The sequence below is a fragment of the Tursiops truncatus genome, chromosome 3 (assembly GCF_011762595.2).
Source record: "Tursiops truncatus isolate mTurTru1 chromosome 3, mTurTru1.mat.Y, whole genome shotgun sequence".
NCBI classification, from domain to species: Eukaryota; Metazoa; Chordata; class Mammalia; order Artiodactyla; family Delphinidae; genus Tursiops; species Tursiops truncatus.
Genome location: NC_047036.1, coordinates 72236712 through 72256263, shown reverse-complemented (window position 1 = coordinate 72256263; position 19552 = coordinate 72236712). Strand labels below are relative to the sequence as shown.

Here is a 19552-nt window from a genome sequence, read left to right as displayed (position 1 = left end):
GTTCTAATTCAAACACATCACCAATTAAAGCAATAAGTGTCTGGGGCTACAAAGCCCAATGATGTATAATCCATTTCACTAATAAAAGGTATGATAGATACAATGAGCTCTTTATATTAATAGGCATAACTCAATTAACAAATTATAACAACGTATAAAATAAGTTACATTCTACAAAAACTACCAAACTTTATTTGACTGTGTAAGAGATCCTTTCCCACCACCCCACAAGTTCCATCACTGCCCCCCTCCCCCGCCGGATACAAGCAGCCACATCTCATATACCTTCTCCTGACAGTTATGTTAGCACAGGAACTTCTCTCCAGAGGCTCTTGAACACGATAAACCGACTGAACAAAGGCTACTGTACCATAAGGATTATCATTGGCAGGAATAGTAATATTTGCCACTCGATCTAACCCAATAGTACCACCACCAGAGGCATCAGTTAGTTGCACTTGGATAACCTAAAAATACAGTGAAAACTTCCTTAACAGAATCCCGGTTCTGAAATTAGAATAAAAATGATGCAGGAAAAAAAAAATCAAAACTATCCATACAAGTACAAGAACAAAATGGAGTAAAATATAAATGGACTCAAAGAAACTCCTCCATTACATTTACAATCCCAACACGTAACGGAACAATCCATCACCAACTTTTAACGATAGAGCATGATGGCACAGAAGAAATACAGGCTGTTTAAGTTCCTTAATATTCTGTTATACAATCTTGTGAATCAATTTTAAGAGGCCTGTTTATGTTTACCACTTCAATAATATACTTTTAACCCCTATACCTTTTTTTACTTAGGGAGGATACTGCATATGTGTTTTATGAATAGTTCATTTATTATGCTTTATTTCCCACATTCTCATAATGAAAATTCTCTGATAAAACGTAAAACTAAAAACATATCATAAATTTAGAGAAAGTTATGATAAGTTTTTAGGTTTTCATACCTAAATTCAGAGAAAAGGAAAGAGAAATGTTGTATATGTATTAACTAATATCTAATATTTAAGAAGTGAGTAATGACACAATTAGCACCCAAAAAGAAATTTTATGGATTTCCCTTCTACAAAAATTTGACACTATTAAAGAATAAATGCTATTAAATGTAATTTTATGAGCTCCAGCTTTTAATACTTGAATTTAATAAAATAAAATTATCTTCAGCCAATATATGTTAGTGATGAATCAATTTCCCCACTGAGACTCTATCTTTATTTGCCACCTTGCCTCTTCATGATGAAAAATAAACATCAGGCAGATAAATCTAGCATGGTATTTGTCACATAGTAAATCCTAAAGAATAAACGAATGAGTGGAAAATCAAAATCTACACTTAATTAAGACTGACTGGCTCACACTCAAGTCAAAAGGAAGTCTGAATACAAACAAATTAAGAGTTTATATGAAACAATACAGCAAAACTTATGACAGACTATACATGTTTAATCATTTAACCAAAATGTAGAAAAATATTACATAACTGTACCAAAAAAATCTTATACTAGTAAACTAGTATGTGTATGAGACCTATTTCTAGAACATTCTTGTTTTTTGTTATCTCTAAGGATCACTTTCACACTAACATATTTTGAACATTCTTGCAGAAATAATTTATCAGACACCTCTATAAATGTCACAATAACAGCCATCTGTTCTAGTCACTATAAGACAAGATACGTTTTACAGTGTCATTCTAGAGTAGCCATTCCTCTCACCTCTTCAATCTCCGGAACGTCGTCAGCCAGGACCTCTAACAACAAGGTTTGAATGGTTTCCCCAGGGGCAAAGGTCACATTACCTGAGACAACTCGCAGGTCGCCAGTAGCAAGCTGTCCATTAATGGTGGCAACCCACTGAACAGTAACATTGCCGAGTGTCCCAGAATTTCGAATTATTGGCAGGTTTACCTTCACTGAGTTAAACTCAGGTTCCTCTACAATAAGTTTAGTAATCTGAAAACCTAAAGGGCAAAGCAGAGATAATTTCAAATACAAAGTGAAACTAAGTCAATGTAGAACAAACCAATTGCTGTCCTACAGTTGATTCTTTTTTTCCCCTAAGCAATCTAAGAAGCTAAACCCTACAAAATCAGAGAAACATGCTGTGATACAAATTGGTCAGGCCTGCCAAATTTTCCAAATTATTTTCATTACGATAGAAGCAGAAAGCATAACTCAGATGTCCACAGAGGTCAGGAATATACCAGTCATAAGTGAAGTAGGTCTAGTGAGTTCGGGGGCCAACTGCATGGGACAAACCTGGCAGTTGCGATTTTTCTCCTAAGACTGATACTGTGAAGGAAAGGGGCTTGAGGTCACCATATTTTTCTACTATAAAGATAGGCCAGAAATTCAGATTTTTGTACAAATTTCTGTGAATTAAATTAGTTTTTTAAAGAATCGTCTAAACTTCACAAAACACATCTAGGAACCAGATCTGACCTAAAAGCCTAAAAGTGTATGATTTCCAGATTTATTCTGAGAGGTTGATTTCTAACCACTGCTAGGTTTACTAACCACTGCTAGTGAACACACATAGGTGTCCTATATATCAGCAATAGCAGGTTAAAACGGAACAAGATCAAATCAATTCTGAGTCTCTAAAAATAAAGAAAGGTATGAATCTATACAGACAAGTAAAAGAGAGACACAAACTAGTCTCATTACCAAATAATCCATAGGGGTCATCAGAGGCCTCAATAATAATGATTGCCTCTGTTAATGCCCCTAGTTTGGCTCCTCCTGTTGTTTCATTCAGCAGTTGCACAAGAAAAGATTCTTCCAGCTCAGGGTAGATGTCATTAATGATATATATTGGCACGGCTTTACTTGTTTCCCCTTCTAGCAAGACTACATCCGATGAAGCTATGCTATAATCTTCACCTATAAAGACAAAAAAGAAAAATGCTAAGACTTATTCCAGTATATGATAATAAACATCCCATACTCTAGGGAAATACTATGACATATCACATTCCATGGACATACTTTGAAAGACTTTTTTGAGGATAGTGACTACATTTATTCTAAACAAGATTCACCTCTCTTGCAAGAAAAAAAATGGGTTTGATACAACAAAATAACAAAAGAGACATCTGGGTTGTTCAAGTTCATTTTTAGAACAATGTATACATAATGTGTTCTATTTGCCATATACACATATAGATGATACAGATATAGACACAGACATATAGATACGGACATGGATATGCACATGAACATAGAGAGTCATTCATTACCGCAAGAGATGGCCCCTTATCTACAACAGTAAAAAAAAATGTGTATGGTACCTTAAAACAAAGAACAAAACTAGAATTCTGATCTCACTGGGGAGATAAATTACAGTGCTGCACAGAGACAGGCATGTCAGCGTCATCAATCTTATGGTTAGAAGCTACGAAATTTTCTACAAAGTTGGATTAAAAGCTGCTACTGCATACCACTCGGGGTGGCTTTGTCTCTGGTCAAAAAGTGAATGAGGAAAAGAGAGAGGCTTCCTATGGAATTTGGGTGCTAATTTTCTAGAACAGTGATCAACCCTCACCATCTGTCAATGTGTAAAGCCCTCTACAGACAGGCACTCCTCTGAGCTACCCTCCTCACCCCACCCCTTACACACATGTCATTTAAGGACTAGGTGAGCCTGGTTCATTGTCTTTTCAAGCAAGTATCACATCCAGATGATTTATTTCAAAAAATCAATCATGTTATCCCATCCATTCACACTCATGTCCTTTGAGTGCACACTAGAGAGGTTCTGATTGAATAGCTCTTAGGCAAATCTCCCTCTAGATGCTGTAACTGCACTACCAAAGAAGGCTGTCTCCTAATATTTGCACTTGACAATGAAATCCTTTTGCTAATACATAAAATAGTTAATGCTAATCATTGCCTCTACCATGTTCTTCATAAATAAATAAATAAGCAAGATGAGTTGAGAGACAAGACTGTTGCCAAGCACTGCAATCATATGGCTGCACATTTTATCCTGCATTCTTCAGTATTATTTACACATGAATCCCTTCCAAAAACCTTAAAAGTACACACAGAGAAAGCCTAACAATGCTTTCCTGGGTTTACTTTTCATTGGTTTGTGCATATTTGGGTCATCAAAGCTTTTAAATTCATATATAATTTGCCAACAGTTTTCACAAATTCTACAAAATCAATGTGATAAATATATAACAAAAACTCTAGGTCTGTGCCTTAAAAACATTCAAGGGTATTATTGCTTTCTAGTTGATTTTTTTTAACTACATCTTTAAGGGGCTTTGTTAATCAAGGATACAATTTCCCTCCAAAACACTTCACTGCTCCTTAGCTGTCTTTTCTCACCGGCTATTGCAGTTATTGGCACAGCTTTAAACTTCACAGAAACATCTGCAAATGCTCCTCCTGTTCTAGTCACATTGATAATGGGTCCAACATGATCTTCTGCAACTCGAACGATTGGGGCTGAGAGCTGAAGAATTCCAAACGCATCATCATTGGCAATGATAATTAGATGAGCAATAGTTTCTACCTTAGGCCCAAGGCGTGGAGAGTTTGGAACTGAAAGACAGAAGAAAAGCTAATATAGCAAAATTCTAAGAACTGGCCAAAAAGTCATCAAGAAGCCTCAGCCAATATACAGAATGGATAAACAACAAGGTCTTACTGTATAACACAGGGAACTGTATTCAATATCCTGTGACAAACCATAATGGAAAAGAAGATGAAAAAGAATGTATATATATGTATAACCATGTCACTTTGTTGTACAGTTAACACAACATTGTAAATCACCTATACTTCAATAAAAAAATTAAATTAAAAAAAAGCCTTGGCAAGATCCATCAGCCAAATGGGATAATCATTTGTGTTTTCTACTATTTTTAGCAAAAACATATTTATCGTTTACTATGTACCAGCACTAATCTAGATGTTGGGGATACAAAAATAAACTAAACGGAAAGTCCCAACTCTCCTATAACTTATAGGGAGATTTTTATTATAGCAAAGGAATAGTTACCCTACAAGAATTATTTTAATAACTATTGGAAACTTGTAAAAAGGCAAAAAAATGAATAGAGTATATTTAATCATCACTTTGCAAAATATAACAGAAAATGATGAAACCTACAGAATTATGCTCTTTTAATTAGTTACCAGCATGCCACAAATTTTTTTAAAGGCACTACAGTTACAAAATTGAGTAGGTAAGTAATCTAGTTACTTGCCCTCAAAGAGGAGCTGAAAATCATCACACTCTATTTCAATTACTGCCTCTCTCCCTGCTTCACTGTCCTTCCTCACAAACCTGTTCTCCTTGCCCCATCTCAGTTAATAGTTATGCAACTACCTCATCCAGAAAGCCGAGTCATGCTATCCCAACGCTGCTATAATAGAGTGTGCTCACTCAGGCTTTCAAGGCTATACTTTAAGGCTATGCTTTTAAGCCTACTTTTAAGACTCTCTTCTTACTTGCCACTGATTTTAGAGAGAGCAAAACTTATTTTGAAGGCATGTAAGACCCTCCACAAACTCCCTGACTTACTTTCTAGATTCAATTCCAACTGGCACCCTTGTCTAAACAAGTAATGACACAATTTAATTTCAATGATACAGGCCCAGACTGCACTAAATTATATAGTTAAAAACACAAAACTATAAATCAATATAACAATTAAATTTAACTACATTGGAAAAAAATGGCAGTAACACAGAGTTGTAGAAGCAGATGACATTTTCTGAGTATGCCCTATTCAAAAGGCATTGTTCTAAGCACTTTTCTTGCATCTAGGAATTTAATTCCCATACCATCTCTATGTGGTGGGTAGCACTGTCCACATTTTACAGATGAGGAATCAAGGGCACAAGGATGTTGAGGAAGTAAGCTAAGGCATTAGACTAGTACCTGCTGGACACAATTAAGAGGCATCATGTAAGGGTTTGTCTAATCTCTTGCTCCCTATATGCAATTCCTCATCAAACCTTCAATTATTCATGACTGTTCATCCTGCCCTGCGCCTGTTCATCACCAGTCTTCTCACACGGCTCTCCGGAAGGTTGATGATTACACTCAGAGCAGAGTACAGAGACCCCATCAAGTCCTACACTGATTTTGCTATTAAAATTGAAACAATATCACATAGATTTGCACTTAATTGTTCTTTTTTTTTTCATTTTTAATGACATTTACTGTTGTCTTTCTAATGCACTTAATTGTTCTTTAATTATTTCACATCATAGCTTATGCCTATTCTGAATCGCCCCAAGTATGCTGCATGGTTCCAGGAACATATCAAGCATAAATACATGTTGACTGTTTCTCCCATTCCACAGTACATTAATATTTTGCATATACCATTTTATTAATAATAATCGTTCACATTTATTGAATGCTTACCACGTGCCAGACACTGTATTCATTTTCACATATATTATGATATTTAAGCCCTATAATAATTCTGTATTATAGATTAGGACACTGGGGCTTTAAAAGTTTATGGGCAACAATTTATTACTATACACTTGAACCTAAGTTATCTGCACCAGCAACCATCGCTCCTAGTCACTGCTATACGTGATCCTCCCTCCCGGTTTTATTTCCAGCTCACTCAATAAACTGTGAGTTCCTTGAAAACAGGGCTATATTTTATAATTCTTACTTAATAAGACTAATTATTGGGTTTTATTTCAATGTATTTGCTATTATAACTGATCCTAAATCTTGCTAAGAAAAAAAGGGATGGGTTATTGTGTGAGAATTTTAACCTTGACTGTAACCTGAAAATTTAATGCTAGCAGTTGTCCTAGAAAGTAAATTTCCTTCTATAACCCTGGACTACAATTACACTGTGGGCAAGAATGGTGCTCACTACACAGTATATCAGTAAGGTGAAGAAGTTTACTTGTAAGAAACCTTAATCTATATGGCAGAACACAGTCAACATGCAGATCTTAAATTGTACTCTTTGGACTATTTAATTCCAATTTCCTTAAGAAGGTTTTATTATATTGTTAGATATATAATATTTATTTACTGTATTACACTTACATATATTTACAAATATTATCCTAAAACTGATATTAAATTAATATCACCATTCTTCCTTTCCTTGTTGTCTTGTTCCAGGAATCTAGATTCTTCTCTTTATTTCAAACCCCCTTTCTAAAGTTATACATCTTCGCAGAGAGATGTGACTAATGAACAAGCTATAGTGCAATAACTACCTTTAGCTCCCCAAGCTCAGGCCCTGCCCTCAACTAGTAGCCCCCCTCTCTACAAAGCTACTGAGCCACAACCCCAGGGGTAGAGGCTGCTATGTTCCAACAGAAGCCGCTGCACCAGATCCTCTGCCCAACACGGGTCACTCTGCATTCCTCATTCTTATCCCCAACCACTGCCTTCTTCTCAGCTCTCATGGTGACCTACAATATTTCCAGGATTTCTTACTACTACATAGCCCTGTCCCCCAACTTCCCTCATGCAGTTGCCAAATCCTCACTCATGCTCCTCACTAATACAAGGAGACTCTGTTGGTTAAGGAATCTTCCAAAGTGGATCAAGGCAAAAGAGACTCAGGATCTTGCTACCAGGACTGTCCTTGGAATCCCCAGATTGATTCCAGAATGTTTTGGAAGCTACAATATCAAGTACAATAGTACTAGAGATCAGTTACACTGGATTACACAGACACTTCTAAAAATTTAGTCTGGGAATATAACAGGCTTTTAAAACATGATTTCATGTTTTCAAGTGTCCCACTTCCATTTGCCTTATCGATAAACTTTTGTAAGAAGATGTTTTCAAAGTTAGAACTTATTATTTTTATAGAATTTTCTACTATACCAAATTCTTAATTTATTGTTTCAGGATTCTTACCTCTAATAATAATAACAACACACTAATGGTTACTTACTTGGGCGATTCTGTACTTTCTCTATTAAAGTAGAGTTGAGCAGTTCAATAAACAAAGACTCCGACCTTTCTGGTTCATCATCATCCAAAATTGAAATAGTTATTGTTGCCTCGCTCTGATTGGCTCTGAAAAGAGCGAATCCAGAAGTTGGAATATAGTCTTTTCCTTGAGTTGCTCTGGCTAAATTAGGTGGAAAATAAGGCAGTTTTTCCATATCATCCAGTGTTGCGTATGTGACTTTGACTTTTCCCAGGAGGCCTTTTAACCTTATTATTGACAAAGTGATGTTCTGGGTAGCTTCCTCCACTTCAATAGGTCTATTTTTCTCAGAAAAGATGAAGACCCCATAAGGATCATCACTAGCCAGAACTATTAATGTGGCATTAGTATGAACTCCCAAAGAGCCACTGGAGACACTGAGGATACACACAGAGAATGCCTTATCCAATTCTGGATCTTCATCAGGCAATATTTCCACTGTGATGTTGGCGCTCTTCTGTCCAATCTCAAATGTGACGTTGCCAGAGGTGAAGGCCAGATCGCCATCAGGATCAGAGTCTATGCTCCAAAGCAAAGTCACTCGAGACAGAGTCCCATGACGTCTCATAATCTTTAAAATATTTAATATTAAAATGTATTAAAAGAGGAATTAAAACCATTGACTTAGAGGTCTGTAAATACAGAATGATAACGGGATATTAACTTTTTATTTTATTTTATATATAAGCTGTTCTCAAGAATATAAAATTCTTGAAAGCAATGTACTACCCATATTTGAAGACCCTCAGGGAGTCCCACTTAAAAAGTGATTGTGGCATGAAATGACAGACTGAACATTTTTAGCTTCTAACTAAACTATAGCTCTATCACTTCTGCAACTATAATATACATTAGTAATAAAGCAAATGTAATTAACAGTGTATTATATTTACGTATATTCATGAAAATGTTTACATTTCCTTCAAAGAAGGTATATACTTTACTGTAAGGAATAGATGACTGATAATTTTTCTGAAAAGTTAGCCATAAAACTCATTTTTAAAAGCAAATTATATTTAATTGTATGTTCAATATAATATAAAAAACAAAAATTCGGGCTTCCCTGGTGGTGCAGTGGTTGAGAGTCCGCCTGCCGATGCAGGGGATACGGGTGCCGCGGTCCGGGAAGATCCCACATGCCGTGGAGCGGCTAGGCCCGTGAGCCATGGCCGCTGAGCCTGCGCGTTCGGAGCCTGTGCTCCGCAACGGGAGAGGCCACAACAGTGAGAAGCCCGCATACCGCAAAAAAACAAAACAAAACAAAAAATTCACCAAAAAAGTACATAACCCAAGGTTATATAAAACACATTTAAGAAGCAAGAAATATTTTGTCAACAGTATATTAAAAAGAATGAAAACCCTAAAAAAATCACTTAAAGTTAAGTCCCAACTAAAAGTAATTTTTATTTATACTTAAAATATGAATGCTGGCTCAAAATAAAGTTAGAGACAGGAATTTATAAAACTTGATGCTTTCCCTTAATCCTTTTTTTTTCTTTCTTTAGTATTGGGTTGGCCAAAGAGTTCATTTGTTTTTTTTCCGTAAGATGGCTCTAGTAGTGCTTAGTTGTCTTTAACTTCATTAGAAACAATTTTGTTAGATTGTATTGTAACGACTATCATATCAGCATGCATTAAAAAAAAAAAAACTTAACAAAATTGGTGAATTTTTGTGTAGCCGTTTTAATATTGAAGATGGAAGAAAAAAGCAACATTTTTGGCACATAGCTGTATTATCTCAAGATAGGTAAAAACGCAACTGAAATGCAAAAAAAGATTTGTGCAGTGTATGGAGAAGGTGCTGTGACTGATTGAACATGTCAAAAGTGGTTTGTGAAGTTTCATGTTGGAGATTTCTCACTGGACGATGCTCCACGGTTGGGTAGACCAGTTAAAATTGACAGCGATCAAATAAAGACATTACTTGAGAACAATCAACGTTATACCACACAGGAGATAGCCGACATACTCAAAATGTCCAAATCAAGCACTGAAAATCATCTGCAGCAGCTTGGTTATGTTAATCGCTTTGATGTTTGGGTTCCGCATAAGTCAAGGGAAAAAAAACCTTCTGCATTTTCGCATGCGATTCTCTACTGAAACGTAATGAAAATGTTCTGCTTTTAAAACAAATCGTGATGGACGATGAAAAGTGGATACTGTACAATAATGTGGAACAGAAGAGATCGTGGGGCAAGTGAAATGAACCATCACCAACCACACCAAAGGCCGGTATTCATCCAAAGAAGGTGATGTGTATATGATGGTGGGATTGGAAGGGAGTCCTCTATTATGAGCTCCTTCCGGAAAACCAGACGATTAATTCCAACAAGTGCTGCTCCCAACTAGACCAACTGAAAGCAGCATTCGACGAAAAGCGTCCAGAATTAGTCAACAGAGAACACAAAATCTTCCATTAGGATAACGCAAGACCGCATGTTTCTTTGATGACCAGGCAAAAACTGTTACAGATTGGCTGGGAAGTTCTGATTCATCCGCCATATTCACCAAACACTGCACCTTCGGATTTCCATTTATTTCAGTCTTTACAAAATTCTCTTAATGGAAAAATTTCAATTCCCTGGAAGACTGTAAAAGACACCTGGAATAGTTCTTTGCTCAAAAAGATAAAGTTTTGGGAAGATGGAATTATGACGTTGCCTGAAAAATGGCGGAAGGTAGTGGAACAGAAGGGTGAATATGTTGTTCAATAAAGTTCTTGGTGAAAATGAAAAATATGTCTTTTATTTTTACTTTAAAACCGAAGGAACTTTTTGGCCAATCCAATAATTAGTTACTGGAATTTCCCTGGTAGCACAGTGGTTACGAATCTGCCTGCCAATGCAGGGGACACAGGTTCAATCCCTGGTCCAGGAAGATCCCGTGTGCCATGGAGCAACTAAGCCCATGAGCCACAACTACTGTGCCTGCATGCCACAACTACTGAAGCCCATGTGCTCTAAGGCCCGCATGCTGCAGCTACTGAGCCCGCTTGCCTAGAACCCATGCTCTGCAACAAGAGAAGCCACTGCAATGAGAAGCCCGCGCACCGCAACAAAAAGTAACCCCCACTCAACCCCACATGCTGCAGAGCAACTAAGCTCATGAGCCACAACTACTGAGCCTGAGCGCCACAACTACTTAAGCCCACGCACCCTAGAGCCTGCGCACCGCAACTACTGAGCCCATGCGCCACAACTACTGAAGCCCACGCACTCTAGGGCCTACATGCTGCAACTACTGAGCCTGCACACCTAGAGCTTGCGCTCCGCAACAAAAGAAGCCACCGCAATGAGAAGCCTGTGCACAGCAACGAAGACCCAAAGCAGCCAAAAAAATAATAATAAAATAAATTAGTTATCCCTTCTGAAGTTGTTTAATTTACTCCACAACAGTTTACTGAAGATCTGCCATGAGAATACAGAAAGGATATATTTTGAGTGATCCTTCATATCACTTGTATAAAATCTGAGAAAGCTGAGCAAGTTTCTAGCTCCTCTAAATTCTTTAACCATAGAATCCTACTTAATTCCTACTGGATGAATGCAGAGTAGACACACACAGACATACACACGTGCGTGCGCGCGCGCACACACACACACACACACACACACACATAGAGTTGTTATTATTGCTGTTCACAAATGTTTTAGATTTTCATTCCTTCTGGGAGAGATACAAGCCAGGAATGCACTTCTCTACCTGGTTACATTAGCGTTGTCATGTGACTTGCACTTGCTTTGACCAAAGAAGTTAAGTGGAAATGCTGTGAATCACTTCCAGAAAGAAGCTGAAGAGCCAGTGTGCAGTTCCTCACATTCACATTTCCCCACTCCGTGGAGAAAGAAGCACCTGTTGAGATGTAGCCTCTACAATCCTCAGTCCTAAGTCACTGATGACAGCCCACTTCAGATGGACATAAACCATGAGTGAAAAATAAATCTTTGTTGTAGTAAGCCAATGAGATTTGGAGATGTTTGTTTCCACAGCCTATGCGAATCAATATAAAAATCTATGTAGGACAGAGCCACTGTATTCCTTAAAGAGTCAGGAATCCTCAGAGTCATAAGATGAATTTGTATGCAAAGTGAAAGACAAAGACAAGTGCCAAATCGCTGTTTAAGTATCAGTTTGAATTGTCTGTGCCTCTAGGGTCATTCCCCTCCACTTAAATAGAAAAAAAATTAACAAAAAGTACACCTTAATAATACAATAAAACAGTGTTAAAAGCAATGTCTAGGACTGGAGGAAAACGTACTCACCGTTAATATAACAGTGCTGTATCCATCTTCTGGTTCAGTTCCACTGACAAAGAGTGACTCAGGGCTAAATTCAAATACACCGTGAGCATGGTCAGAGGCTGCAATTGTCACTAGAATTTGGGAAGCCACTCCTAGACTGGCTGCATGGATAAGTTCCAACAAACAGAAGAAAATGTCAATCAGTAATTTACAAACCAAAGGGAAAAGCAAGGAACAACTTTTTGAAAAGAGATGTACCATTCACTGAGCATGTTCTAATTTGCTTTAGAAAGAAAGGCACACACAAATGGCTGCCACACATATTCATGCTTTTATGACCTTCCTCTGTCTGGGCACTAACGTGATATACAAGTGCTGCATAAGCACTTGAAGATGAATAAGGAAAACTTGTTTTTCTTTTTCTTCTCTATGAAAGAGAACATTCTTCCACATAGAGCATATGAGGAAATTCTCCCATGACCTTTGCTAACCTCAGAAGAACGTGAGCCAAAATGATTCTTACACTTAGGAAACAGTAGTTTCCCTACTATTTTCATCAATCTGACTGCACAGATTCTTGGTTTCCAAATGTGCATTAATTCTAGGCCTATTTTCATCATATTATGATATTATAGATCTACCTCTCCTGGTCTCATCCAGTCCTATAACTAAAAAGATGCCGAGATCTAAAGAAGTATTTAATTTTTTCCTAAGAAGTATGTTCAACTTTTATGTTCCATTAATGGATTCGAATGAGAAAATAAACAATCCCAAAATTAGGAGAGTAATTAAATACAGAAGTTACATGAGGCGTTGATGGAAGTCAGGAATGAGAGGGGTGGGAACATGAGTTCTGAAACTAAAATATAAAACCTGACATGGTGAAAAAGGAATGTTTTGAGGATTCCTCAACAGGAATCCTTTTGAGGGTTAGTAAGAGTGCTCCCTAAAGAAAACAAGTATTCTATGTATTCTCCCTTAATGTGAAAAATATTTGAGGTAAAAAGCTGAATCATGTTTGTATATGAATATGATTCAAAAGGTATCCTCTTTTCAATATTCCCACCCATTAACTGGCAACTTATTCTCCCCATTTGTTTTCTTCTTAATTTCTCTTTCCCATTTGTTCTGATTAAAAGTTACATATAAAGACCCGTTTGTTTTTGTAAAGAAAATCAGTGTGATACATTTTACATGAAAGTATAAATGTTCTATTTATCTCTTTCAGGTACTCAAAGCGATGTAAAATCTTTTTCAATAATCACTTTTGTAAATGATACCAAGCAAAATTTCTGTTATAATTAGAATCAGGAAACTGCATTAGGTTCACACAGGGAGGAGGAGAGTCTGGGCTTTGGAGGCAGACAGGACCTGACTGTGACTTGATCACTTTCTAGCTGGCTGACAATAACATGGAACAAAGAATACTTCTTAAAGTTGTGCTGGTTAATGAGATGAAATACATAAAGGACCTGCATGTAGTAGGTATCAATAAATGGTTAATTTTCTTGTCTCTAAAAAGAAAAGTTAAAATGTAGAATAGTAAAGGGGCCTTGGAACAGCTGCTTACCACGTCTGTGAATAGCTGGAAGGAAGAATTCCATGTTCCCATCACCACTACCACTGCCATCAACCCTAAAGTGTTCAGTCACTTCACAAGGAGAAACACAGAGACACAACCCACGCAACACACGTTGACACAATGAGAAAATTGAGAGCTCTTAAAACATATCCAGCAAAGAGGAAAATACAGTAATATTAGACATGCATTCTTCAAAAAAAAAAAACAACAACAACATATTAGGTGGTAATAGTATAATATTAGTCAACCTACCAATACATAAAACTTTCATTCATAGCTTCAGGAAATATTCCATGTAGGCTGTAATTGGCATGTCCCATTTCTGCCAACTTAACTAGTTTTATTTTTAAATTTTCACTTTACAACAGTGTAAATTGTTTTTAACATTTTAAATATGTTTTAAACATCTGTGTGCACGTATCAGCTTACACTGAGTCCTATATACCTTTGACAGTCACCTTACCACTTACAACCACCAATTCAAAATAAGGGAGAGGCATCTAACATTTCCCTTCAACCACATGCTTAAATTCCCACCGTATGTACTATTCTCAGGCTTGATCACCCTTTTGCCACTGACATTTCTCAAAGAACCCTGGACAAGCAGCCTAAAAACTTCAGCTTCAGCCCTGGCTGTGAGAGACAGCAGTTGTCAAACCTTCAGCAAGTCACTAAACCTCTTGGTACCTCACTTTTCTCACCTATGAAAGGTGCCTGCTGCCTTTTACAGAACTACTGTAAAGATCAAATAAATAATATTGTAGAAAATGAAGTACCCTGGCAATATATAAAGATTATAATAAAGAGAAAATGATTCTAACTTTACTTCCACTGCATCTCACAAGCCAACCATTATTTTGCCAAATATTTGCAAACATAGAAGACAGGAAGGGCAGCGATGGCAGCAGTGGAAAAGGAGTAAGAATAGCAAGACCACATCCACACCTATGTGCTTCTACCAGTATCCTTGATTGACATGCCAGTCTAAGATCTGCCCTGCTCTTCTGTGCTTCCCCTCCAAAGGACTGGGATATACATGAGAATTTATGGCGCCCAAAACCTGAAATGATCTTAGAGACATTGGAGGCAAAATGGATTTCAGGGACTATCCAGTGCATGGCTTGGCTTCCATATTAACCACAAGTTGTGAGGAAGAGGGGTGAAATTTAACAGCAATGTACCCTGGCTAGCATAAAACATCTACTCAGGTGGCTATCATATGTAGAATTAGTCTTATAGGCAAAACAGTATGGAATAAGGGTTTCTCCTTTGATCCTCAAAAGAATTTAGCTCTACAAGCTATTTCACCTCTTAGGCAGTCCCAGCTACGAATGGAGGAATGGAGGCCAGCGTCTAGATTCCTCTACCTCCAATCTACACTCAAAGGGGGAGGAGAGGATCAGCTTCTCTGCCAGTATTGCCCACTTACGGTGCAAGATTGGTTTTCAAATGAGTACTCATGCCCAATTAATACATAACGATGCATACTCTAGAGATATAGGAGGAAGTTTCTATATAAAATCAGAAGTATCACTATGATCACAAATATCATTTCTGAAGAATATTTGATGCTCCTTATTAGTCAATATTAGGTAATGCTCACTAACAGTTTCTCTATTACACAAGTATTTTTAGCTATAAGTAATACAAAGAACAACTCTTCAAATACTTTATAGTGACCTCTGATTAATGAAGTCGTTTCATGAAAATAATGATTTGGAAATGAAAGGACTTGTCTCTAGAAGACAAGCAACGCTGGTATTGTTACATGACACCAGCCCAGCAGGTTGTCCAGCATACTTTCACTGTTTTATGTAGTCAACCAAGCTGTGGCGCTGTTTAATCATTTCCCTGGCTTGTCCTCCTTTGCTGCCACCTGGGCTTTGGGAAAACAAGGAAGGGAAACATGGGAAAATTTTGTCATACTCACCCCAAAGTCTCACTGCATACTAAAAGACAATCTTAGTATTTCTGTCTTACCCAATTTCTCCCTTTGGATGGCTTATTCAGTACTATGACTTTCTTCATCAAAACGTAAAACTAATAATAAGCTAATAATACCAGCTTTTGTAATGGAAGAGACTGACCTGATGAATACCATACCAACTCCCAAATTCTTACATTTATAAAGGTAATATGGTACACATCTCAGGTATACTGTAACACCCCCAGTAGCACCTGATAATGAAACACAGTGATACTTCTGCAAAGAAACATATATAGTTAATCTAAGTGGGATAAATAAAGATTAAAAGTAGCCTCTCTTCAATACAGATGAGTTTTGCCACAAAATGGATTTCTGACTCCAAAAATCTGTGATAATCAGAGTTTTGGGCATTACAGAATTGAGAGTAAGGTATTATTAACCTGTTTTATTGATAGTCACCTCATAATGGATTATCTAAAGAGATTAACTTTGACCTGTTCTACAGCTGGAGGTAGCTCTAAAGGAGCTACTGTGAAAACTGAAATAAGGAAGAAGGTAGAGAGGTGATTTTTAGGGGCACCTACTCTGAATGATAGCTATAATTTGGTGATTCAGTATAATTAAATTATTTCATTGTAAAAGCACACCGACTTTAGGAAAAGACCAATGGGTAATGAAAGGGGGAAAACCAGCACAATAGGTTAATTCAAAAGAACCTATTTCCTTAATAGAATCTACTACCACCATGGTGAGTGCACAAGTAAATATTTGACATTTTTGAGTCTTACCTCCTCCCTCCAAGTTTAACAACTCAACTTTAAAGGATTTTTCCAATTCAGGAATAGAATTATCAGTGATGTTAACAGAAATGTACTTAAATCTTTCTCCTGGTTGAAATTCTAAGGTACCAGCAACACTCTGAAATATAAATAAAAGATTTATCCATTAGATTATAATTATTCTGTATGTGAATGTGTAAAATGAGAATGTTTACTATATCCCAAATTGTTATAAATACTGAAACAGATGAAGTAAAATATAAAATTGAAAACATTGAAGTAGATATGAATAGTGTTCAATATGAATTCTAAACAAATATCCTCAAACTAAATAAAGCAGATGGATTTTTATCTCTCTTATTTTCCTATTCATCAAAAAAAACCTGTTAAGGCAAATGAGAAATCTGAATAGGTGACATCCACAAATTCCTAAAGAATTAAGTCAACGAGATGCATGGAATTCCTTTGATTAAGTATATTGAGAACTATTTGGTTTATGTCATTGAGTAATTTAAATACTCACTGCATAATAATAATGGTATTTTCATTCCAAAAATTTCCCCTAGCAGTAATAAATATCAATCCACTGGGCATTAATCTTTCCTTGATTATATCACAATTGCAATTCGCGATACAAATCTCCCATCAGAAAAGTTCATAGCTACTAGAAAAGTAGTTTTTTAAAGCCTTAAGGCCCTTTTTCTCCCACTATCTAATATAAGCATTTTCCGCTCAAGTCATGAGAATAAATAAAGATGTTTAAATTTTTTCTAGGGTTAGCTTTTGTGGACAAGTATATTTCATCCTGCGGAGCAATTAATGATCCTAAAGTTAAACTGAGGAACCCAAGTACCAATGAACTTAATCACTCACTTACTAATTTTTTTCAATATTTTCAAACACATAGCATGTGCGTTGCACCCTTTTAGATGCTTGGGATTCAAAAACAGCCAAATCATATCTGTATCTCCACGAAAACATTCCCTAAGGAGTATCAAGCACAGGATAGAAAACAACTGCTATAAAAGACATACAGCAGCTCAAGAAAAAAAAGTAATTAACCTTGCCTACAGTGCAGTCATCAAAGGAGTAATTCTACAAATCTTAACAGCAGAAACAACATTTGACTGTCCTAGGAAACCATATTATTTGACCTTAGCAATATCTTACACAATTGGCCGCTCCCTCTCTCTCTGGTATTCCATGATACCACATTTCTTATTTTTCCTACCTTTTTAGCTCATCTTTGTGTTCTTTGAATTTTAACATTCTCCTAGGACCTGGAAAAACTATTTTTCATCAGATTCCCTCTAGACCCTATCTCTAGACAAGGTTACCATATTCTAGGCTTTTAATGTCATGTATATGTTCCCACCTTCCAAATTTCAACAGGCAAAACTTATTTCATTGCACTTCGCCTTATTTCACCTTGCAGATGTTGTATTTTTTTACAAATTAAAGGTTTTAGCGACCCTGCGTAGAGCAAGTTTATTGGTTCCATGTTTTCCAATAGCATTCCCTCACTTCTTATCTCTGTGTCACATTTTGGTAATTCTCACAATATTTCAAACTTTTTCCTAATTGTTATATTTGTTAACGGTGATCTGTGATCAGTGATCTTTGATGTTACTATTGTAATTGTTTTGGGGCACAGGGAACTACACCCATATAAGACAGCTAATTTAATAATTGTGTGTGCTCTCTGACTGCTCCACTGACTAGCCATTCCCCATCTCTCTCCCTCTTCTGGGGCCTCCTATTCCCTTAGATACAACAATATTGAAATTAGGCTGATCAGTAACCCTACAATGACCTCTAAGTGTTCAAGTGAAAGGAAGAGTCACATGTCTCTCACTTTAAATCAAAAGCTAGAAATAATTATTAAGCTTCGTGAGAAAGGCATGTCCAAAAGCGAAGACAGGCCAAAACCTACACCTCTTGAGCCAAACAGTTAGCTAAGTTTTAAATGCAATGGAAAAGTTCTTGAAGGAAATTAAAAGTCTACTCCAGTGAACTCATGAATGATAAGAAAACAAAACAGCCTACTGATGATATGGAGAAAGTTTTAGTCGTTATATAGAAAATCAAACCAGCCACAACATTCCCTTAAGCCAAAGCCTAATCCACAGCAAGGCCCTAACTCTCTTCAGTTCCATAAAGGCTGAGAGAGGTAAGGAAGCTGCAGAAGAAAAGTCTGAAGCTAGCAGAGGTTAGTTCATAAGGTTGATGGGAAGATGCCATCTCTATAACACATAAGTACAAGATGAAACAGCAAGTGCTGATGCAGAAGCTTCGGCAAGTTATCCAGGAGATCTAGCTAAGATAAAGAATGAAGGCGGCTACACTAAACAAGGGATTTTCAATGTAGTTAAAACAGTGTTATATTGGAAGAAAACGCCGTCTAGGACTTTCGTAACTAGACAGGAGAATTCAATGGCAGGATTCAAAGCCTCAAAAGACAGGCTAACTTTCTTATCAGGGGCTAATAATGCAGCTGGTGACTGTAAGTTGAAGCCAATGCTCATTTACCATTCCAAAAATCCTAGGGCCCTTAAGAATTATGCTAAATCTACTATACCTGTACTCTGTAAGTGGAACAACAAAGCCTAGATGACAGCACATCTGTTGACAATATGGTTTACTAATTATTTAAGCCTACTGTGGAAACCTACTTCTCAGAAAAAAAATATTCCTTTCAAAATATTACTGCTCATTGACAATGCACCTGGTCACAAGAGCTCTAATGGAGATGTACAATGAGATTCATGTTGCTTTCATACCTGCTAACACAACATCCATTCTGCAACCCATGGCCTGAAAATTCTCAGAAACATCTCCAAGGGTATTAGCTTTCTGAAAGTCGTGAAGGATACATACATAGATTTTTGTTTGTTTGTTTCATTTTGTTTTAGTTATTAAAGAAAATGATAATCCAACTGGAGATTGGGGATGGCCATATATGACAAACCCACAGCTAACAACATACTTAATGGTGAAAAGCTGAAAGCATTTCTTCTAAGATCAGGAACAAGACAAGGATACCCACTCTCACCACTTTAATTCAAC

General features: G+C 36.8%; 1 protein-coding gene across 1 annotated transcript in view; it reads right to left on the bottom strand.

Moving 5' to 3' along the window:
* ADGRV1 (adhesion G protein-coupled receptor V1) overlaps positions 1 to 19552 on the bottom strand; it is a 564070-nt gene that overhangs the window by 435419 nt on the left and 109099 nt on the right. The window contains exons 25-32 of the mRNA XM_073801943.1: positions 16496 to 16625; positions 13769 to 13849; positions 12220 to 12359; positions 7919 to 8528; positions 4350 to 4565; positions 2682 to 2897; positions 1731 to 1975; positions 286 to 467 (exon numbers count right to left, since the gene is read on the bottom strand). Coding sequence (XP_073658044.1) covers positions 286 to 467; positions 1731 to 1975; positions 2682 to 2897; positions 4350 to 4565; positions 7919 to 8528; positions 12220 to 12359; positions 13769 to 13849; positions 16496 to 16625 — 1820 coding nt within the window. The remainder of the gene's footprint in view (positions 1 to 285; positions 468 to 1730; positions 1976 to 2681; positions 2898 to 4349; positions 4566 to 7918; positions 8529 to 12219; positions 12360 to 13768; positions 13850 to 16495; positions 16626 to 19552) is intronic.